The 24,801-nt window shown below is 36.2% G+C and overlaps 1 protein-coding gene across 1 annotated transcript in view; it reads right to left on the bottom strand.

Annotated features, from left to right (window-relative positions):
• RUNDC3B (RUN domain containing 3B) overlaps window positions 1-24,801 on the bottom strand; it is a 50,027-nt gene that overhangs the window by 15,483 nt on the left and 9,743 nt on the right. The window contains exons 3-8 of the mRNA XM_035545361.2: window positions 19,940-20,073; window positions 16,848-16,933; window positions 12,731-12,820; window positions 9,485-9,565; window positions 8,033-8,201; window positions 2,909-3,066 (exon numbers count right to left, since the gene is read on the bottom strand). Coding sequence (XP_035401254.1) covers window positions 2,909-3,066; window positions 8,033-8,201; window positions 9,485-9,565; window positions 12,731-12,820; window positions 16,848-16,933; window positions 19,940-20,073 — 718 coding nt within the window. The remainder of the gene's footprint in view (window positions 1-2,908; window positions 3,067-8,032; window positions 8,202-9,484; window positions 9,566-12,730; window positions 12,821-16,847; window positions 16,934-19,939; window positions 20,074-24,801) is intronic.

Here is a 24,801-nt window from a genome sequence, read left to right as displayed (position 1 = left end):
TCACCAGGCAATCACTTCATTTGCAGATACTGAGTGTGGTAAAAGAGCAAGAGCTGTGCATTTGTTTAAATATATCTGACTGATAATCAGGTGGTCTATTGCAGTTTCATGGTCTAACCTGGTTTGCCATCAGTTTGCCAAAGTGAGACATCCAACCCTCAGATGACTGGGCATATTATTAAGAAATCCAATTAAGTTGAGATACTTTTTTTTTTTTTTTTCTCCTGTGAATAACTAATTTGTCAAATTTTCAGCTTCACTATTTAAAAAAAAAAAAAGGTATTCTTGAGATTCATGAAATAGCTTTTAAATAGATTAAAAACTGTTTTTTGTAGGTTGGATACTCAAGCTTGAGAGACAAAGTTAAGAATACTGAAACTGTAGATCATTAAGTTTTTCATAGCAAGTCTAAGACAAAAATGACGTAAGTTGTTCCCATTTCTGTATACATTCTGTGCTTTACATCAAATTGCCTTATTAAATATGAATATGGAAAAGGTTCTATGTGGGTAATCTAGTTTATAACCTAAGGTCTTGTTGACCACCAGTGTTATCTCATTTCCAAGTCAGCAACAATAACAATCTATACTGCCAAGAAAGTCAAACCTCCACTCCCCTCTACTTTTTATTTTTTGGAAGCAGACCTAAACAGACTCAGATTCTGCCCAAATCCATTAATTCATTGAGAAAATAGGTAAAATATTTTGACTTGCATGCCTTTGAAATACAATTTTGGAAACATCAACAAACAAAAATTTGAAGCAGTAGAACCTTTTACCTTAGCAACAACAGCCAGTGGAAGAGAACAGCAACATTAAAAACAAAATATAGAATGTTTATTTATAATAGTTTCCATTACACAGAAAATGATTCCAAATCAGATCTCAAAGTATTTTTACAAACATTATTGTGATATGCCTCAGACAGAATTACAATCCCAAACTTTCTCTTAGCTGCTGGTAAAAAAATCCAGAAAGATTATAGAATACATTCACAAATTCAAAATGCTAAAAATGGCACGAGAGCAAAACACTAGGTATGGAATTCCATAAACACTGTTCTAAAACAGCTGGACCATAAAAAGCAATTGGCCAATACTCATGCCTCATTACAGATACACTAGTGATAGAACATTCTGCTGCCAGGTCAGCACTTCATCCTTGGTCAGGGAAAACAAACAAACAAAAAAACCACCCACAAGTAAAAAAGAACGATTAAAAGATGCTAATTATGTCTGGTGTTCACCATTAGAAACCTGCTAGAAATATTCCTTCCTTTCCCTCTCCCACATTAGGAATTATGGGCTCCTAACATACTTCAAGAAGAGTTTATCTGACAGGCACTCTCTGCTCATACCTCTCTCTCCAATTATCTAGCGTAGTCCAGGATCCTGACTGCAAGGTCTCACAAACAGCTATACAAGAACACACTGTCAAGACACAACAGAACTGCTCCACAATTTAAGCCTTTACATTAAGAAAGCCAGCAAATAAAATTAAACCCCAAAGATTTGAGATCTTTGCGACAGTCAAGTTTCATACAGCTCAGCTAAAAATGGACAGCAGGTCTGAATGTTCCCAGTTTCCAAATATCAGGATTTAAATGAACTCGCTTTCCACTCCCAATAACACTTTCCCTACCCTGCCCTTACCCCAAAATATTCAGGCAGGCCAAAAAGTATATAAAGAGTCATTAGCTATATCAGTAAGTTCATTAAAGAACTCTAAAACAAGTATCTCTCAAAAGTGTACATATGATCAGGAAAAAAAAAAGTACTACTCAGGAATTTTTTTTTTTCCTTTGATTTTGGAATTGTGGCATAAATATAATGCAAATGCTGTATTCCTGGGGATTTTCACAGAACCATTTCAAGCACTGGCAAAAAATGACTTCCCACAAGATGGAGTGGGGGGGGGACGACTTTGTTTACAAGCCAGAAATATGTTTTGCTGCATAGAACAAACCCTTCTGTGAGACCCTAGGCAGAGGGAACCTACATATCCTAAGCCATCTTTATATTCTCCTCATTCTGCATTATGTCAAAGGACACATCTCACTTTCATTTTACTTCAGGGCTCAGATATATAAAAATTACCCCAAATTTAAGATAAACTGATTTATCTTGTATTTGACATGAACATAATGGAACATACATTTACTGCAGCTGTATACTACTGTGGCAATTTATCACCTCACAGCAAGTTGTCCATCTAAACAGATCTTTAAACAATGCCAGAGAGTGTCTCTGAAAAACAATGGTACTGTCTTACACAACAGACAGGGCCATGAGGATAAATTACCTAAGGATCATAAGACACTCAAATATTTACCATATTAAGAGTCACTTATGCTATTAAAAGATTTAAGCCTTTTCCTGTTGTTTTAGCCTTTCACGTTGCTTTAAAGATTAAGGTAAGTAGAAAACTGTTTCATCAAACTGAATATTTTTAGGGTTATCGGATGAACTTCTACTGTGTCTAAGACCCACACAGATAAAATAGAACCTATACAAAGAAAGAAAATAAATAGCTTTGTCCTCTCCTGCTTCCCTACCTTTTTAAAAAGTTGGTTTTTTTTTTTTTTAAAAAGAGTAATATTAAATCTGAAAGTAATAAAATACGAAGAAGATTTTAGAAAAAAATGTCAAAAATTTAAGGAAGTCTCTAAACAATTTCAGATTTGCAGAAAAAAGCTTAGAATTACTCTGTCTTACACTGCTGCATTTTTTTCAGGGGAAGGATTTCTGAATATAAGATTTGTCAGGAAAAAAACAAAAGCTACAACAAACTGATTTCTATAAGGAGTTTGACTCATTTCCACAGGACCAAAAGTTCTTCATATTGTATATTTAAATAAATTAAATAAAGTAATACTGCTTTAACAACGTTTCTCCATTATACTAACTTACAACTGGTCTTGCAGTTCCACAATGATATATTCCAGCTGTTCCTTCTCCATTTTATGGGCTAGATCCATATCTTCAATTCTTTGTAACAGCAGTTTATTTTGTGAGACAGATTCGGATAGCTGGTTTTCTCTGAGCCGTACCAGTTCTTCTAGGTAACCCTGGCAATAAAAGTGTTAGAAAGAATTAAAGAACATACAACCAGAAAAGTTTTCTTTATGTACGTTCAGGTTTTCTGGTTTAAAATGTATACAATTCTATTTTTTTAAATTCTTTTTTAAACTGACTACTAAAATGACTTAAGATTAGTAAGGTGTTTCCTAATAGGTACTGAGAAAATCCTGTATTTACCTATACTCCAGACTAGGAATAGAAAAACAGATTAAACAACAATAGAGGAATGCCACTAGCATGAAACGTTAGTTCAGTTTTCAGAAACATAAAGCAATCACAAGAACAAGATCAGGACTCGACAACTTAACAGATGCCAGATGTTAGATACTGTGCAAGAAAGACAAGAGTAATATGTATCCATATAGTTAATGAAAGGGGTCCAGTATTATTATCCAAAAAACAGTGTATTTGAAAACCTCCTTCTTAGAGCAGAATGGTGCAATACGACATTACATATTAAAATGACAGAAGAAAGTCATTGATGTTAAGATTCGTCTACGGGAGAGTATAAGGTAGGAAAACTCGTAAAGGTCACTTTAGTAACATTGGACGTGTATAGCTGGAACACGCATATGCATTTTTATCAGTTTTCCAGCTGATACTATAAAAGATATGGGGCAGTACTAATCATACTCCAACTACTTTATCATTTACAAAAATACACAATGCAAGTATTTATCAGCAGCTGTGATAGGAGGACGGTCACTAAGAGTGTAACATATCTGCTTACAATACTAAGAATCTATTTCATTTTCTTCTTCAAGCACAGCCTCAGCATTTCAGATACAAGTAACTTCTTATCAACAGCCCTTCTTAGCCAAAGCTGGATATAATTAGCCTATATTCCATAAAATTTTGCACATTCCTTGAAGCTTGCAGGAAAACATATGCTTTCACAGGTGCCAACATGAAGAAAAATAAAGTAGTTCTCATAAAGACACAGAACAGGTGTCCTGCTGTATTAAGTACACAGGTATCATGTTTGCTGGCCAGGAAAAAACTAGTAATATGGTGATTCACCACCGTGAAGAGGATTAAGGCATTGGAGCATCTCTCATATGAGAGGATACAAAAAGAGCCAAGACTGCTCCGGGAAGGCAACCCCACCACTGTGTATCAATACTTAATGGGAGGGTGTAAAGAGGACAGCATCCGACTTCTCAGCAGTATCTAGTAAAAACAAGACAGGCAGCGGGCACTAACTGAAAAGCGTGAAACTTCATTTAAACAGGAAAAAAAAAGTTTAAACGAACACTGAAATGTGTTGTCTAGACAGGCTTGAGATTCTCCATCGCTGAGATATTCATAGCCTGACTGAACAAGGCCCCAAGCAACATGCTCATCTACCTTTCCTAGAGCAGTGGGGTTGGGCTAGACTATCTCCTGAGGTGCCTTCTGACCACAGCATCCAACTACTCTGTGATTCTTACATTATGTATAAATATAGAGTGGGTAGAACTGCATGGGATAGGAATTTATTTTGGTTTCACTGCAAGTTCCAAGGAATCTTGAGAGCTTCTTAGAGTGCCTAGTTCTGCCCCATCAAGCATTACTGCTATTGTGACTTTTTAGCTACTCCCCAGAGCTCTAAGTAGTGCTTTGAAAGTACTTAATGATACGTTAGGACATAAGCAAATTTTCTGCCTCCCAGAAATGTCAAACATTTAAGAAAAAGATTTTACATGAGAAACATCAGTATCAGTAACAAAATACTATGAACAGTAAATACCTGTTTTCTATAATGACATGCAGATGCATCATCCCACCAGTGAAAGTATACAAAATTCCAGTATAAACAGTACACAAAGAATTTCTGAGTTTACTACATAAAAAGGAACAGCTTATACCATGCCAAAATAGGCAAAAGATAACTTGCAGATAACTAACAAATGTGTAAACAATGACTCATTAATCTGGACAAAAGACAACTTGGAAAAGACAATCTCTAGGGTGGCACTGAGAGGGCAGGAAGGAACTAACTGTTCGTAATTTTTTTAGAATACAAGAACTAGGCACCATGAAATGAAGCTACCGGGAACCAAATTCAAAAGACAGAAAAGGAGGTGGCTTTTCACACAACAGATGGCAGATATGCATAGCACTTTGCCAAAAAAAAAAAAAAAAAAAGAAAAAAAAAGTATGGATGCTAAAAACCTGCAAGAGGTCAAGGGGATATTTGACAAATATTTGGAAGAGGGACTCCTCATAGGTTATTAAACAGACTTATAATAACAGCTTCAAGAAGTCCTTGAGCTGAAACAGGTTAGCCAATAGAGTACTAGAGGAAAAAACTGTGCATATATATTTGCTTTGTTTTTATTCTTCCCTCCACATCTACTTTGGGCAAGTACCCAAAATAGGATAGCAGGACAGACTGATCCTTGGTCTAAACCAGCACAGCACTGTTAATCCAATAAAGCAATGCTAGGATTTACCTTCCTAAAATAATATTTGATCCTATCCTACCACTCATAAAATTCAGAGGATACAGGTACCTTTATCTTATCTGAAATCCAATCACTTGTCATATTGTGGCCCTACTAAAAATGATTCACCTGTGGTATTAACAACTGTAGTACATATACTTAAGACTCCCAAATGGAATTTATGATTGTATGTGCAAAGTGAGCAGCGATAGAGGAAAAGAAGAATGTACCAGATTCACTATGCCAGTCACTAAAAATACACTATTCTCAACTTCGTCTTCTTGTCATAAACACTGAATTTTCTAACACAGAGATGTGAGAAAGGCCCTTTTGTTTAAAAGAAAACACTCTGCCTTTGATTAGTTGGTAGTAATTATTGCTACCCACTGCATTGTGAGCAACTTGATTATTTCTGCAACTTACTGCCACCAGAAGGGCCCTGAAAGGGAGAGAAATGCTGTAACCACTTAATGGTCACTTATTCAAGTTACCATAGAACAGAAGTAGTATAGCTGAAGTGAAGAAAAATTTGGCAGGCAGATCCCAAACGAAGATTAGGCAATGGAAAAATTTTCTGTCTATGTGATTAAAAGTTATTTTGTTGTTACAGATCTCCCACAGGCACCCTAAACAATTAGGACAATTAGGAAAGTGTCAACAGCTGTCAGAGTCGCTATTGTTTTGAAAACTGCATTGCTTACCCCAAAGTTTTCACAGTTGTAACATAAAGGTGACTTGAATTCACCACCACATTAGTTGACTGTATTAGCTGGTAGTTCATTAAGGGAATGCTATGAAGAATAATGTAGCAATAATGGCTCAAAAATTCGAAACACGTAGTATCAGATCCGTGCCTAAGAACAACGTTCCACAGAATAGAAATGCTTCTGGATCTTAGACTCGCGAATAAACCAAAACCTCCATTTGCTACTACAGCCACAGAAGATATCTGTGCTTTGGTAAGAAGGAGAACTACTTTGTGACTCTGGCTAGCACGTTTGGACACCACGTTTCAATGTCCTTTCTAGAGATGTTTGTTACAACTTTGATAGGATATTCTCCATTCTTTGGACAAGTTAGATGTGCCCCCTTCCCCCCGACACCCCCCCCCCCCCAAAAAAAAAAAAACACACCACCAAAAAAAACCAGCCAACTATTTTGTTCTTTTCAATGGGTCCTCAAAGCTAATGACACTCATTAAAACAAAATATTCTACAGTCTTCATGTGTTTGTGTGTACATGTGTTCAAACTGATCCTATGTTTTTGTCTGGAAACATGGATGAAATGCTGTCTTGGTTATGATCCTGAGCCTCACGGACTGTTGGGGTGGCGATAGCACACTAACCATGAATATTTTCTGACTTCAATCAGTGTTTCCCACAGTTAATGCACTGAGTCGCAACTGCTAGAAGATCCATTCTAGATGCCATTTGTCCCTTCACATCCCCCCCATACAGTAGAAACTAGAAAGGCAGAGAGATAATCTTCTGATTCTAATTCCCTAAACTGAGGGAAATAATTACACCTTCAAGCATCTTTATACAGTTTCAGCCTTTCATACGGTTTATTGTGTTGGGAGTTTCATGGAAGTCACATTCTGATATTAGGAAAAATAATACTAAAATACTAATAAAGTTATTTTAAAGCATTAACTATTTGTCTACCATTTTTCTTCTCTTCCATTTCTATTTTACTTGTCCCCTCTTTTCTTTTTCTGTGCACTATTTTTCAGTGTCTATGAAGTCTGCTCCTCTCTGCCATTAGTTAATACAGATCTCTGTAGTTTTAATATGCTATTACAATATACTGACAAGCATTTTGCTTTTAAAAATACTGAAATAATAAAAAGTTTGGACATACATTACAATTTCCCTTCAACTTTGAGTCTTTTGAAGGTTAGAGGGAGAGCCTACCTTTGCTTTCTATGATGACATTCAATACGTCACATCAACTATTCCAATCAAAAACAATCTTTCTTTCCTTTTCCATTCCAGCTTGAGGCAAGTCTTAAACTATATATATTTTCAAAACCTATCTCAGTATTACTGAGAAGATAGCTTTGCTTTTCATTCCTAGACAGATAACTTTGTTTACTGTTAGGCTAAATGTTAAAGTTTAACATTATTACCATCATTAAAGCCTTCAATTGGGAGTCTGTGTACAGCAATAAACAATGTGGAGTCATGTTCACTTCAAGTTTGCAACCTAACAGCTTCAGAGATATACTGTCTGTAACTCTGAGATTGGAAAAAGGAGATAAAGCTTCTCCATTATACTCTGTAATCTGACCTCTGAATTATTTATTCTTCTTCTGTTCCCCCCTTCCCAAACTTCTCTTCCCTCTAATCGGAGAGCAGACACTTAGTGCAATTATTACTTCAGATATTCTGAGGATCATAAAATTGAAGACCACTTACATGAAGCTAAATAATATATATTTTTTCTGCCTTTACTTAAACAGTATGTCACCAGCTGGTTGGTGACCATCTTTGGCTCTACCACCCCAACACAAAACTAATCTTTTACCTTCTGTTCCAATGCAAGCCGATACTTCTGTTCTACCCTTTTGCATTTGTTGTACCAACTGTTTTCATCCGTGAGGAAAGGAGGACCAATGTTCTCTGGAGTACTGCCTTCACTGCCACTACTGCCCAGTGTTCTTAGCTCTTCTTCATCACTGCTGATGCTGTCAGAACTGGAGGATCATATTTATTAGCCAAGTGAATACCTGTGTTTGTTAAGATGCAAATACAACTTGAAATTAAAGCACCACAGGTCCTAAAGATATTTGAAGCTTTGTAAACCAGTAACAATGGGAATGTTGATAGAGGCTAAATCACCAAATACAACTTATGTTTCAAGCTCTTATTTATAAAGCCACCTAAAAAACATACTTGTCATCTTAGTCAAGTCTCAGCCTGCTGTCTTAGCCAAGTCAAACAATTGTATGCAGGATACTCTCCTGGAATATAAAGGGTCAATGCACTACCATAAGCTACCTAAGTAAGTGGTGACTTAATCTTTTCTTCACAATTTTAGGACAAACAGTAGTATTTGAACATAAGTTGTATTTGTTTCTAAAAATGCAGAACAATAAAAAAAAATGGTTGTCATTATACTAAATAATGATAAATTTAAATGAGAGTTGTGGTTATAGTGAAGACCATGTGCCTGTTATTTCACAGAACATAAGTATGTCCCTAGATAGTACGCAGATTCAGCGTTAAAATATCTCCATATCATCCAGAATCAACATATGGCAGAATATTCAGACATCTGCCTCAAAGATGAGCATTTTAATTTATCCCAATACCTATCTGAAATCTTCCTTTATAACTATGCTTTCCACTACATCAACAGCATTTACTACTTGATTTTTTTTCCAGTAGTCAGATTCCTGCTACCCAATGATTTGCTGAAAAGTTTTAATAGGGTGTTAATATTTTATCAAATTATTTATTCTAACGAATAAAATAAGAATAAAAATAAAAAAGAATAAAATAAGAATAAAAAAAATAAATAACAGAAGTTATTCACTTCAGATGTGCATTTTGAAGATTTGTTTTTATCATGCACGATGCACATGTGAATCCACACATTAGACTTCATTTACAAGGTCAAGCAGAGAGCTCAACAACTTAAGCCTACGCAATCTAATTAAGGACAAGCCCTGCTCTTTTCTGGCTCAGATCATGGTCCATCGAAGCTTTTGCTCTATACTTCCATGCAACGAAAAGAAACTTTCATTGTATGGGCTCTACTTCCTTCTTCTGCAAATTCCATTACTGACATGACATAAAAAATTCCTGATGTGATGTAATTCTGCTTTAACTGCACCATACAATTTGTCATTAATATGTTAATCACAGGTTTATATTTATATAAGGATATTATTTTGATTGTGAAATGAAAATTAAGAGGCCCAGTACAATGTAAAATTTTGACACTGATATTAAAAAAAAGCAGATTAAAAAGTACCTTTGGGTGAACTTTAGATAGGGTGTGTAATCTATGACAGCTGGAAAGTTGCCATCCAGTCCCTCCCCCTTCAGACAAAAACTAATAAAACAGAGAAACAATGGTAAGATTATTATCAGGAAAATTAAATGACAATGAAAGTTCCATTTTACCAACAAGAAATTTGATTTTTTCTTCACTTTTTCGTAATATGAAAGGCCTAAGAATTTAACAGTGAAATCCTGCTCAACTGAGCTAGACTGTTCAGTATTACAGGATAACAAAAAACCCAACAAACAGAAATCCCACAGAATCAGGGAACAGATCAGGGTAAGTGGTATAGACCCCATTTTAAAAATATTTGCTGTTATTCTGAATATACAGATGGACTGTGAGGGAATAAGACAAAAAGGAAATTTAGCTGAAACAAGAGAAACAGAAGAGCTGCATGTGAGTTTGGAATTATCAGTATTAAAGCTCGCTTAAAATGCTACCAGAATGTTTACGTAACCACTCTTCTAATTTTAAGTCAAAAAAATCAGTTCTCGAAAATAGTTCAGACTTTCGCCTTTCAATTACCTTCTGGTGTCGGGCTGCTGTAAGATGATGAACATTAATGAAATTAACATTCACAAAATGTTCTTATACTACTGTAGCTCTATAAAGCTCTCATCTGCACTGTATTCTTTTTGTACCAAATCTAAATGATTGTATTTGAATCATATTTAATTATCAAAGTGAGAAAATTAATTATGCTTACGCAAAGCCCATATTACACCCTCCTCCTTTCTTTGTCATCAAAAAACACATTCTGGCAAGACAGCTTTTGCTAGCTTAATTGAGAAGTGCCATTTTTGATAATGCGGTCACTTACGTGGTATCTGGGAATAACGTCTGAAAGGTTTTTATTTTCCAATAAAAGAAAAGAGAAAAAAAAATAGACTCTGTCCTCACATGGGTTTTCCCCATCTCCACTCCTAAAGTGTTTTTCACAGTACACAGAATCATAGAATGGTTTGGGCTGGAAGAGACCTTAAAGATCACCCAGTTCCAACCCCCTCGCACCAAACCAGGTTGCCCAAAGCCCCATCCAGCCTGGCCTTGAACACCTCCACGGATGGGGCACCCACAGCTTCTCTGGGCAGCCTGTGCCACTGCCTCACAGCCCAGTTCCACATAGATAAGCCAGCCAGCATTTATAAGAGACTTTCTGAACTGAAAAAAAAAAATACAAAAAAAACCCCTCAAATGTAATATGCAAAGAATGGCTATAGCTTCACAGCCATTTAAACCACAATATTATGAATTACACATGGCACTATAAATGTGCTCCTGTAGGTCTAGGTTCCTATTTTTCCCCAGAATATTTGTTGGCTCCTACAATCTGCACTGATAAATATGTCTCCAGCGAGAACCAGTCATTACTCTGAATACTATTAACAGATACCTACTAAATGTGCTCACACTAGATATCAGAGGATAAAAGAAGGATGAGCACACTCAGACAACTAGGCTTTCATACAAATACGCTGTACCGCTGAGGCTCAGGGGAGACAAGCACAGTCCATTCATTATTATTTATGGCAGGCTTTACATACTGCAGATCTAGTCTTGCTACACTTCTTATTCATGTATAGCTATACTCCTTCCAAGTATAACGCTAACACAAGAACATTTTAATTTTACATATTGTAAACTTAAACTAATGAAATCCGCTAAGATTTGAATTTGCTGTACGCAAGGCCAGCTCTCTTATCATTCTGCAGCACACTTCTGTTCCCCCACAACATATGTTTGATGATGCAGTTAATCCAATCTAATGACTAAATGCTGGCAAGAGAAACTATCCTGTTTTTTTCACATATACACACCCTGTTTTGGCTTTGTGTTGTTGTGGTTGTTTTGGGCCTTTTAAACCCCAACCAGGCATCCCCTTCTCCTCCTTACCGTGGTATTGGCACTTATCTGATTCTATGATGAGCTAGTTCAGCCAGCAAGGCCTGATTTTTTTTTCCACTTTAGCATACACTTTCAGTTCCATAGACAACTGAACTAAAGGGTCACTGCCACCAGAAAGAAAAGACATTTCTCAATCCCGTTTTTATTTCTCTACTTCAAGCTTTATGGTCCCATCATCTCTGCCACTAAAAGGATGCATTGTGAATCGAACCAGCTAACAACAAAAAGCTATCCTGTCTTACTTGCTATGTTTGTACTCTACCAAATTAAGCTGGTTCACAGAGGGGCCCAACAAACCCCCAAACTGGTATAAGGATACACAGGCAGGAACACATCTCTACAGGCCTTTTAGCTGTAGAGTCAATCACTCAGTGCACCCAGTGATACTATACATTATTTTCTGCTAGTTTATCTCTTAAACCGATTTGTGACAAGGATCAGTGCTGCTGGAGGGTAAAAATTAACATCGTACTGCCAAGAAACTAAAACTACCCTTTTCCCTATGCCATATTATGAAACCTTCTAGTGGCTCTTGTTGTGTCTGTGTGGACCCAACCAAACATATTAACATGGCTTTACACCAGTCAGGTTAGAACTTCTCATAGGCACTCTAGTGTTTTTACCTTCCATTTCAGGCTCATATTATTGTGACTTTTTTTTTCTTCCCCCCCCCCCCCCCCCCCCCCCCTTTTAAATCATTATCATCTAGTGTGTGCTTGCACCTTCCTCACCGCCCCCCCCCCCCCCAAAAAAAAAAAAAAAGAGTTAATTGCATAACAAAGCACACAAAAATCTAGCTAGATTGCAAAGGTAAATCAGGTAATCTGATGACATTTGTATTGTAATTAACTGCACTCAAACTGCAAATTAAACAGTGGTTTGCAAGTTAAGCTTTTAAAATCTAGAAGTGCTAAAGATGCTACACCCTCTATATATGCAATTGCAATGCTATCATTCAATACCAGTGCACGATCACGTACTTAATCTCACCGTTTTCCTTATGTCTTAAAAATAAAAGATTCAGTTGTCTGTAAGCTTCACTTAGTAGATTTGATATATCTTCTGTAATTACACTTCTGATTGCTTTCAGGATTTTGATAACTGAAAGAAAGACCATGTAATCATTCAACTATATAAGCTACGCCATAATTTAGTTCTTAACCAGAAGAGCCATTCATGATCTTTTTCTCTCCCTCCTCCTAAGTTTGGTCTCAAATTATCAAGTGAATATAACAATGTTTTCTATAATGCATCGATTTACAAGTACTTTCTATGAGCATTCTATTACAAAGCACACGAATACAATACCTGAAATCAATTGCATTGAGTCCCAGCAGCATGCCAGCAAGCATATTTGCTTCCTCACCAAGAACAATTGCTCCATCCTCATAAAATCTCCTTCAAGAAAAAAGAAATTACTTCTATTAACACCATTTTGTCTCAAATAATGATGGTTTTCATAGTTAACAGAAAACTGAGAAATCCAGTTTAAATAAAAACAACCCATATTGTTAAATAAAAACAACCCTAGGGGCACTCATATTTCATTTCAAATAAAGCAAACAAACGGAATGAATAACATGGAACACCATAATCTTAGAGTACCTAACAACAGAGACAGAACTAAAAAGAATTTGTAATATTAGGCCTAAGAAATGGTAGATGGACAAAACGCAAAGCAAAGGAAGACAATCTTTATTGCTGAAAGAAGTTGCACTGTGTACATTCAAAAAAAGGATTTCATGGTAACAACAACAATAAAAAGTTCTAATTATTTTAATTTTCTCTTCACAGCTACCAAAGAAGCTACTTTCAGACAGAAACGTTCCATGTGCAGAGCACTGCAGAACAGGACCCACCACTGCCATGCATGTCTTTGTGATAATAACTTGTAAATGTGTAAAAAAGGCATTTGATCTGTTTAGCAAAGTAACACACAAATTTGACTTCCTTTTTACAGGATTCTTGGTAGCAGCAGATGAAGAAAGGTCAGCAAATATCTGTACATTACACCTGAAAAAAGGGGAAGTGCGTGTTGTTCAGCGCTAAATGCAAGGATGAGAGGTCACTTACCTGAAACTGAGATGCACTGTCCACCTATACATTCTGGTAATCAGTGACTGCAAACAGGTGCCAGGTTATTGATGACAACCTATCTTTCAGGCAAATAATGGTAGCAACACTGCCCTACCAAAAGCTCCATCTGTTTAAGAACTGCATGAAAGCAACCAAATGGCTAAGCAATAGCTCAAGTTGGTCGTATGGCAAACATCCAGAAAAGACGTTTGGGGGCACAGCTCCAAAATATTTGGACTTCATTTTAAATGCACACAGCCAGAATTCCCATTTTTGTGGTTTCATAGCAGGCATCCATTTGCAGCATGGAAACAAGATGTCCAAGAACATGGATGTTTACAGTGGAAGCAAGAAATCTGAGAGACTTCCTCTGTGAAGATAACTCCAGTTTCAGGACTGTCATCTGTACAATGTACAGACTCAGTAACCTAACCCTTGACTTCAAGAAACGTCACAGGAGGCTAAACTGGCAACTAGTTGAGACAGAATACTGTGCTAGATGGACTTCACAATCCACCTCTTAATTCATGAGTTAGAAACAATGCTCCCAGTACAAGCGACTACAAACCTTTTCACTGCCACTTATAAAAATCACTGCCAGGTACTGTGCTCACTGTATCTTGTAAAATGGTACCCGGGAAGCACTCACACAAAAAAAGGACATGGCATACTTAAAACAACAAGATGCAGATGTTAGCTTTACAGTTTCTTAAATCAGCAACAGTAATTTAGCCAAAACTTAAAGCCCCCTTAGAAAACTCACAGATCTTTGCTCACTGCTACAATTGGCATCTCACAACAGAAAACACAGTCTGCTTTAACGTAAGACTTTCTGTTGACCAATTTGTTAGAAAAATAATTGTGTACCCATGCTTAGTCTAACCCTGTACCAAGTGTAAAATGAAGACCCTACATTAATAATGAGCTGCTTCATTAAAGGACTAGGCCTAAAATCACACAGCCAAGCAAAACAGCAGGATTCTAATAGAGCTAGCAGTATGATAGATTCATCTTACTCTACATACACACATGAAATATGTATAGTATATATATATATGTAGTTATTAAATATACACATAGCACAATAAATAACTTAAAATGCTAAATAAATTGTGCAAAGCATCACCAGAAAAATCAGGCCACTTATTAGGTATCTGAAACAACACGTGGACGACACGTGGGAAGGTGAGTGTGCCCATTATTGCTAGTGGATCTGAAATTCACATCACCAAGACCTGAAAGTGCAATTACTAATTCTATTAGACGTATTTTCAATAATACTTCAAAACAAAATCTGCACTTATTACATTTGGATTGCAAGAAAGATGGTTTCCTAAATCTATACCATTGAAAGAACATTCAAATATATGCAATATCAATATGCTCATATAAATTAATTTGAAACTCCTAATAAAATAAGATCACTCTTATCCACTAGCAAACAAACTGCACTAGCAAACAGGCACAAAGAATGTACTACTTAACTATATAGTTTGTGACCCTCCTCTTCCTCCTCATCTCCCCCTCAAAAACCCAAGTGACTCTTCAGTTTGAGGCCACACAAGTAACTTTCTTTACCAGAAATCTTTGTGTTATCAGCTTCTTGTCTACTGCAAATGCAAGCAGATCTGGATAAAATAAAGATGACAGGACTGGAAACTTTCATAAAATGGGATGTTTACCTAGCTGTGTTTCAGTCATCTTAATATTGGCAAAACATATTGAAATCTGTGGGAAAATAGTACTATAAGCAGAAATAAAATTCTAAATGAACAGAAGTCCTTACAGAAAAAAATTCTCATTAAGTAATCCTTTCAGTTTGTCTAAACCTGAGTTCAACATAAAGTACTACAACACAGGCAAGACTTACATCACAAATCTATTAGACACCCTTGTTACAAGTATCATATAATAAATCAATACACTCTCTAGTACCAGTCCAAACCTGTGCGAATATTTTCTATTGCAAAACATATTCTTGTCTATAACAGCTTTTACCATCAAATGGTACAGAAAAAATTTGCTACATATTTTTCATATTACATCAAGAATCCAACCTAAGCCTGATCTCTAGTTCTGTTCTGTATTTCTCAAAAGTTTCCTGGAATTCTCCTTTCTTCTCCAAGGAAAGTTTCTCTGAGTCTAAAAAATGTCTCTACAGCTTTATGTCAACATTATTTAATTTCGAAAGGAACATAATTGTCCCTCTGTGCTTGGCTCTGGTGAGGCCACACCTTGAATACCATGTTCGGGTTTGGGCCCCTCACTACAAGAAGGGCATTGAGGTGCTGGAGTGTGTCCAGAGAAGGGCAATTAAGCTGGTGAAGAGTCTAGAGAACAAGTCTTATAAGGAACAGCTGAGGGTGCCGGGGTTATTTAGCCTGGAAAAAAAAGGAGGCTCAGGGAAGACCTTATCGTGCTCTACAATTACCTCAAAGGAGGCTATAGCGAGGTGGGGATTTGTCTCTTCTCCCATGCACCAAGTGGACAAGAGGAAATGGCTTTAAGTTGTGCCAGGGGAGGTTTAGGTTGGATGTTAGGAAAAATTTCTTCACTGAAAGGGCTGTGAAGTATTGGAGCAGGCTGCACAGGGAAGCAGTTGAGTCACCATTCCTGGAGGCATTCAAAAAACATGTAGGTGTAGAGCTCATCGACATAGCTTAATGGTGGACTTGGCAGTGCTAGGTTAAAGGTTGGACCAGATGATCTTAGAGATCTTTTCTAACTTAAATGATTCTATAACATCTTCATGTGCAAGGACATGCACCTGGGTTGGGGCAATCCCAAACATCAGTACAGACTGGAAACAAGAGAAACATGGACCTATTACATCAGTCTAGATAGAGGAAGATCACATCCAGAGGAAGGCTGCCCAGAAAAGTTCTGGTTGCCCCACCCCTGGAAATATTCAGGGCCAGGTTGGATTGGGCTTTAGGCAGACTGATTTAATAGGAGGGGTCCCTGCCCATGGCACGGGGGGTTGGAATTAGATGACCTTTAAGGTCCCTTACAACACAAACTATTCTACAGCTTTATGATTCGATCCCTAACGGGCTACAATTTCAGAATTAGTTTCTTCTTTAGAGAAGTTTTCTTCTCTTTTGACCTTTGAAGAATTCCAGACAAATTTCCACATTTTTTAAATCACACAGGAATTTGCAATTTTTGCAGTTTTACCCATGCTAAAATCTTATCAATTGATGCTAAGTCCAGATATCTTTTACTAGGTTACATCTATTCAACTAGTGACATCCTTTCCTACACAAATCAAGTAGAATATTCACTTCCGAACCCAAGTCCCTCACTTCAGCAACAATTGCTAAAATACTGCAAAATTAGTCTTAGAGACCTGGTTGTTTTGAAGTCTCTCAGAGCTGTGGAAATATATTCAGACAAATGTTTTTCCATAAGTGCTACTCTGATCCAGGCTCGACCCTGCAAGAAAAAAAAAAAACAAAACAGATATCAAATACTTTAGTATTATAAAATGAAGTAGTTAATTTTACATCTGAAAATGAATGAAATTGATTTACTTGGATGACACTATCGTGATTTTCGAAATTACTACTAAACAGAAATTGTTGCTCTTCATTAGAGTAATAATGAAAACAAAAAAAAGGCATTCTTACAAATAGATATCGTGAAATAAAGTTCACCAAAATTTGAAGGGGAAAAAAAAGATTTTGCTTAAATTGTGTACTTTTTAAATTTTCTAAATTTTCTTTTTCAAAATTTCAAGTGCATAGGTGGTAGCAGACCAGGACAGAAAGCTTTTTGTTTTGAAGACCGTGGTATTAGAAGCATCCTATCAGTTCCACTGTAAAGCAGCAGTAACCCAAGTGAAGGTGATTTAATTAAGAACTAATTCACTGCATTCATTCAAATATTTGTGGGATCAATTAAAAAAATAGAGACTTCATAACTCAGTGACATATTTTTATATCACCTAATTTGCATAAATTATATTTTTCCTCAATAGAGACATCATTATAGAAGGTGCACATAATATAAAGGAATGGACAAAACAAACCCAAGAGGCCTAAAAAACGTGTAATCCAAAAGCAAAACTTAATTCAAAGAAGTTTCAATTCAATGAACAGCAGCTATAAAAATAAATTTGAATGCTGCACTATGTTTATACCTAGCAGGTCTAGTGGACAGGATTACAGTTTACAAGACATTTCTAATGTCTGCCTCAGTCCTGTTTGTTAATTTGCGAACACCAGGAATGTTTCCTGTAGCCCCTATAAACCTACGAATCGTTAAAGTAACCTTTCTATTTAATACATTTGGTGCTTATTGACATCTAGCTGAATATCACTATAAGCATTCCACCAAAATTACCTGTATTAGATTACAATCCTACTTGCAGTTTATATAGACGTAGATCAAATTAAATTTCTAATGAGATAGGCAGACGCTAAATAGCAAATATATAGTACTTTATAAATACCAGCAACGCAGCAAAAGCTTTAGTCAATTACACTAAAATTAAAAGGATGTTTCCCTGGATAGCTGCCTTTATGTTGCAGCTATTTAGAACACACACAGTCGAGCCCTGATGATTCTGCTTAGCCAACCACTAACCTACACAGCTGCAGTGAAAGCAGTGCTAGCTGGCCTGGGCAAACACATACTAACAGCTTCCAGACTGAAGCAGAAACACCTCTGGACCACGGGTAAAACTGATGCATGCCACTAGTACCTGTGTCAACACGCCTTCAGCCTTTTCAGATATGGACATCCAAAATTCTTCCCACACATACCTTTAAAAATTTAACGCTGCTCTCCACACTCGTTGCATGAATTAGCTTTTTTGTTGTTTATTATTTGGCATGGGGTTTTCCCACAGTGTAAAAGAAAAGTTTAATTTATGTATAAGAATATTACAGACAGTAGCTTTGCATCTTATTATCTACTGAATTTAAATATCCGTATTTATGGGATTAAATTTTGGAATTCAGAAAAACTTTTAAAATAAATCTCAAATATAGGCTATATAATCATCAGATTCTAGGATGTGAATCACTCCAGAAAGTGTCTGGAGATAAGTTTTCCAAATTATCTGAATTTCTGGATCTCGACATAAACTGCCTGATTTAATCAATTTAATCAACTCCAGTGAACTGAGTGCTAGGAATAGGATATAGTATTCGAGGTAGGAAAGCCAGTCAATAGCTTTTTGTCACAGGGGCTCTAGTATTTCAAAAATTTTTCAGACAAATTACAGATATAAATATATAGATATTATTTTAGTGTATAAAATTTAAAACTGAGTCTATACAAAAGAAGAGAGTAGCAACAGACATAGTAAATAAGCTGTTCCACGACAGTACGGATCATCAGAGTAGCTGAAGATCTACTAGATTCATGGGGCTGTTTGATCTAAGCATCATCATCTTTCATTGATGGAAATTGTGGTTCTGTAACTAACTCTAACTTGAAATGCGTTAACCACAATCACACCCCTGAAAAAAAAGATTATACACCACAAAGTTTTTGTGAACAATCTAGAGTACAATCAAAATCTGGAACTAAAATATTTTAAAAACAGACATGAAACACAGTTTGGATACCTGTTAAAACAACTACTTCCAGTAAAGTTAAGGAAAAAAAAACACACTAACTTGTACATCCTTTTCATACTACCTGTACTTCAGCCTTACTTGGTAAAGACAGAAATGCAAGCTACTGAAAAGCATCTCAATCTACTAAAAAATAACCATCATCTCTATCCAACAAAAAACAACATTTATTCAAGATGTTGATCTATGCTATCTCAGCTACTAAGATTTACTGAGAGGACATTTGGTTCACATGTATATGAACATATTGCATTGTTAACTCCTTAATAATTTTATGGTAACTAAAATCAGAAATTGTGATGTCATTTAGATACAGATCCTTTAAAATGCTGGATCTTTATCACCAAATAAATTTGAACCCATTTAAGGCTTCCTACACAGTCACACAAAAAACCCTCAAGAGCTGAACCCACTTTTTCTATTAGTGCATACACTGCGTACAAAGTAAAATGATATTTATGTTAGGAAAAAAAATCTACAATTTTAAACTATATTTTGTAGGTATGCCCACATGAACTTAATTTCTCTCAACAGAATGCATTTTCCAAAAAATGGCGTAAGCTAAAAAATACGAAGGCAATAATTTTATGATACAACATACTTAATGAATCCAGAATTTGAGATTTATTCTACTATAACATAAATTTAAAAGGAAACACATTCAGATCAAAGATTTTTTTTCTTTCTTTTAAATAAATATTTACTAGGTAGATATCAAAAATAATTATTTCAAACAATGAAAAATGTAATAGGGCAAGTTTAGTCATATGTTTTTTTTCTGGGTACAGAAGTGTCAGCTACCTTTACATAGAAGAAAGAGTAATATAAAAGTCAATTTGGCTTTTTTCTCCCCTACCTTAGCTCTAGAAGAACCGACATTCTCCATGTTCTCAATACTGCAGATGCAATTGTGAGAGACTTTTCGGCAAGCTACTCGAATGTAGTCCCAAAAACTACGAGGACTTTCATAGCCGAACCAGGTGATTTGACCTTAAATCAAAATACAAGATATGTAAAGATTTATGAACCTCCCTCCCTGCTTATTGGAGATGAGTATAATTAAAATACCTCCCTGTGCTTCCTACGCAATGCCTGCAGTGACGGTATTTTATACCAGCAAGTCCACAAATTCCTGAAAACTGTCTGCACGGGTGGAAAAAGCAACTTGCATTATGCAGCTCACTAATTTGAAAACGATGTGAAAGAAGTTTGGGATTTTTGTGTACATGCCTGTATTTTCTTGTTGTTTTTTTTTTTTCCTTATTAGTATGCTATAGTAATTCTCAGAGTACTACATGGGACTCTTTAGTCACACCAGAGCACACACTGTTGTGACTCAAAAATACGATGCAAGAAGTAAAGAGCATTTTGTTCTTTACATACACACAGATACACACAAAAAATGACCAGTCTTTGCTGTTGTGCTGTTATCTTTATTTTAGGAGCAAAGTTGAAGTTTTTCATAATGTGCTTTCAGAGAAGGAGAAATAGATTAATGACCAAAAAAGTTTTGCATTCACAATTTACTTTTAGAGTACACACAGAATACTCCTTGGGAAGTTAACCAAAATGAATTCAGCAAATCAACATCTCTTCCGGATCGTTAATTAAAACCATTCATTATTATATTTTTTTTTCAGCTTGGGATGCGTTACCATTAGAAAACTACCGCACAATAAATTTCATTGCAGAGGCAACACTGAAACCTCATTTTCCAAACTTAACAGCACACAGTTGCAAAGAAATATGTAAAAAAAAATAAGATGAATATTGCCCTCTGGTGACTGCCATTATTACATACATACAAAACCTTTTCTCTGTATAAAAGAAGATCTTATTTTTAAGCTATTTTTATTTCATGTCTTGAGTTGTACTTCTGAAGCTTTACTAGTTTATCAGAAAGACTGGTAGTTCTTTTGCTTGTTAGAAAGCTCAGATTTCAAGAAAGAATACATTAGACCGATACTGTAAATCATACACGCTGAAAATAAAATGCCAGAAGAAATGCCAAGGATATCTCCATCTAGTGTGACTTGTCTTTGCTTTAAGTATAGCTGGAGTAGTGTCAAAGATCTGCCCCCTGTGATCCTAAGAAATTCAAGTGTTTTGCTTTTGCTTACCCCCCCGAGGGTGCAGGCAACTTGACTGTGTGGCCCATCTGCTTACTTTGCCACATGGATTTATTTGATAAATAAAAAGCTTGATAAAGAACTTAAAAAAAAAAAAAAGAGAGACAGAGAGAGTGGAAGAAATTAATATATAGAAACTTAATATGCCAAAGGAAAAAACAAAATCCCAATGTGCTGTAGCTGCAGTAGCTTCAGATCTTCTCAGCTCTGAGGACTAAAATAAAAGCATTTCTGTAAGGTAACTGATCTTATGAACTTCTTCTTTTTGAAATGTCAAGTGTAGTGGACGGCAACAACAATTCAACAGTGTTTTAACAACACCAAAAGCTACTGGTGTTTTTCATATTCTTTATCATATCAGAAACATTTCTGCCCAGGGGCTTATACCAGCAAAATTAAATGCAACTGAGGCGTGAAGATGACTTCATGTCACTAATTCCAGTCCCAGCTACTAAAGGCAGCATATCATACAATGCTTCTTCACAGACAGAATACGTTCTGCAAGAAACGGACAGTTTTGCTCTATAGTTTTCTGAAGTCAAAACCAAAAATACCTTCATAATAGAGATACGTACCAGCACACAGCACTTATTAGGCTTACACTGATCGACAAAGCAAGCTGGGCATAATTATGCTATGCTCTGCCATAACAGCGGGCTACAACCTCACAGCCAGCTCTGCACGAGCTGGTAGGATGGATTCCAGACTTCAGGGGGAACTGTCCTCGGGCCTTTTCTGAACCTAGGACTTCCGTATTTCACCATTTTCTCCCTGTAAGTGAGGTGTTGCCCACACTCTGGTAATTAACACCATCTCGAGAAAAACATCCATAACCCTTCCATACACCAAAAAAACATTGCAGAAGAATGACAGAATAGTGAGAGTATATTTTAAAAACTGCTAAATAAGATCCTAACCAGTACATTTCCTACAATTTTAAACACTTGCAGTGTGTGAGATTCTATTTAATCTTCAGATAATGAACTTAATGTACACAGCCATGAGAACTCTCAAGAACGAGAAATGAAAATGCTAAAACCAGATCTAGGTTTTAAAGGGTCCTAAAAAAATTGAAAGCTAGGTTTAGCGTATAACACATCCTCTGCCAAAGCTCTTCTTAAGGAAGGAGCAAGTTTCCTGGGGGGTCCAAAGTACATAAGAGTATGTGGCCTTCACCATGAAGTTTACGGATCATCAAAAGATTCAGAGGCTCACAGCTCTTCCAACAGGAAAGGCATCACTGGTTTTGTCAGCCAGTCAAAATTGAATATACAGCTTCCATGCTGACCTAACGACATCAAACACTGTTCAAATTAATTTGATTCTAGGTTATAGAAATACAAAGCAAATAGAAACACTATTATGATTTTTTATTTATTTAATCACATTTTTAAATACTCTTGCACACCTGTTCATATCACCCCATCGCTTGCTCCAGTCTGGAAACTAAATACAAATATCCACAACAAACGCTAGCTGGTGCAGATCTTTTCTCACTCCCAAGAAATTCTTCTCAAATAAGCCATTAAAGCAGTTTGACTCCTACTCATTCACGGTCCAACTTCAGATTTCGAAAAAGTTGCCCCGTTGCAAAGCAGTAACAATCAGGATGTCCTAAGGTACAGGAAGGCTCTCCCCCAACTTCTCCATACCATTATTAATTTGCAGAAAATTTACCTGTTCTGCAAATGGCAAGTTTTAACACAACTTGTTAGTAACAAAGTGGCATGCTATTCCTCTGAGGAATTTCCACAGTACGTAGTCTTTACTTTGGGCCTCCAGAATGAATCAGTGAAAATTTACAGTAGTTTATAAAATAGCTCCCCAAGACCATTACAATTCATTTAAGATTATTTTCTCCACACAGGAGAAAGAACGAGCTAAACCACAAAGTGCGCAAGAGCCCTCCTATTTCTTTCTAGCCAAAAATAGTAATAGGGTCACTATGTGTACATAAATATTAAATCTAGTAACAAAAGCTATTCTGCTTAGAACACATTAACATAATGTTATCACACCAGATAAAGGGCCATTGCAACTATATGCTTAGATTTTCTCTATTTCACAACAGTAGGGCCTTCAGTACCTCCATAAGGTTGCATTTTCACCTCCACTACATCACCACGGCGTTAACTCTTACTGAGCAACGTCTGTCTCCCAGGATGAGCAGCACTACCAGCTGCACCTTGCTCAAAGAACCACGCTTCCTCCCCTGTGCCCTAGGCCTGCAAGCCCAAGCTCTCTTCTGCAGACATAACTCATGCTCTATCCCTTTGTAACCCCTGCTTATGCTTTTAAAACTTTACTAGAATTCGGGGAACTCTGATCAATACAAATTATATTAATACTCATTGCTTAAAGAAAATGAGGCTCTATTAAATAGCAGTTAGCAACGAGGTTTTTTTTTCTGAAACTAAAAAATAAGTAAAATAAAAACCATATGGGAAGGGATAAGAAGTGGCAGAAAAGTCTGTCACTGCTTCAGAAATAAACTATGTAATAGTTCAGCTTACTATGAAGAAGATAGCATTAAAACTGGATAACATTTTATTTACCAGCACCATCACTCATATGGCCATTTACCATCACTGTTACCAGACTACTGATAATGCATTTTGTCAAACATTTTGTAGAATAGGGAAGGGAAGACAACTATTACATTCATCTTTCCACTCGAGCAGCACTGATCACCCTAGGGGCTTACTACTCATAGTAAGTTTACTAAAAGAAAAGAAAACAAACTCCAGTCACTACAAATTAGGGATAATGTAGATCAAAGACAGACAGAGATAAGCAGCTTCTAAGGACAACTCTAGCAAAAACTTCTGACATTTTTATAATACCTTCTACATGTACATACAGGATAAAAGGCATGTGAAGCTGTGAAAGCGCCAAAATAGCAAAGTACAGCACATTTTTGTGTCATTATGGTGGTAAGTGCAAAATAAGCTTACAGATGACAAGGATGCTCACAGTAACTATGACACGCAAAAATTACAAGAGTCACAAGCAAGAAGCACTACGTGTGCTGTCAGTGCCAGGACCTACTTTATATTAAAGCTATTTGTAGCCACGCATACTGGCTAACAGCTTGGATATAAACACATTGGTTGTAAAGGATATTAAAATAAAGACACAGTAAGTCAACAAATACATACGTATGACAGTAGTTTTCAGAAATATGTTAGAGATGAGTTTTCAGAAAAACATTAGAGATGATGACCATAAAAATCTACAACAGTTTTTGTAGTTCCTCCTTGCTAACTCCACTAAAATTAATTTAAAATAACAGAAAAAGGCAGAAAACATACAATACTGTAATACAGTAAAGACGACATATACATCACTTTGAATTGGCCTCAGGTACTAAATTAGCTAGGATATATCTATGATCAAATCCAAGTACTGTTGCTGAACAATTTCCTATGCCCCTATCATTTCTGCACTCAGCTGACTTGATAAAAAGGACACTTACAGAAAGATATTTGAAAAAATTAAGGCTAGCAGTGAATACAAGAAGCCATTAAGACAGTTAAGAGGTATGGCTAAAATCTCCACAGTACTGAAAGATAAAGAAAGAAAAAATTCC

This window comes from Cygnus atratus, chromosome 2, assembly GCF_013377495.2.
Source record: "Cygnus atratus isolate AKBS03 ecotype Queensland, Australia chromosome 2, CAtr_DNAZoo_HiC_assembly, whole genome shotgun sequence".
Classification (NCBI taxonomy): Eukaryota; Metazoa; Chordata; class Aves; order Anseriformes; family Anatidae; genus Cygnus; species Cygnus atratus.
This window is presented reverse-complemented; position numbering and strand designations above follow the sequence as displayed.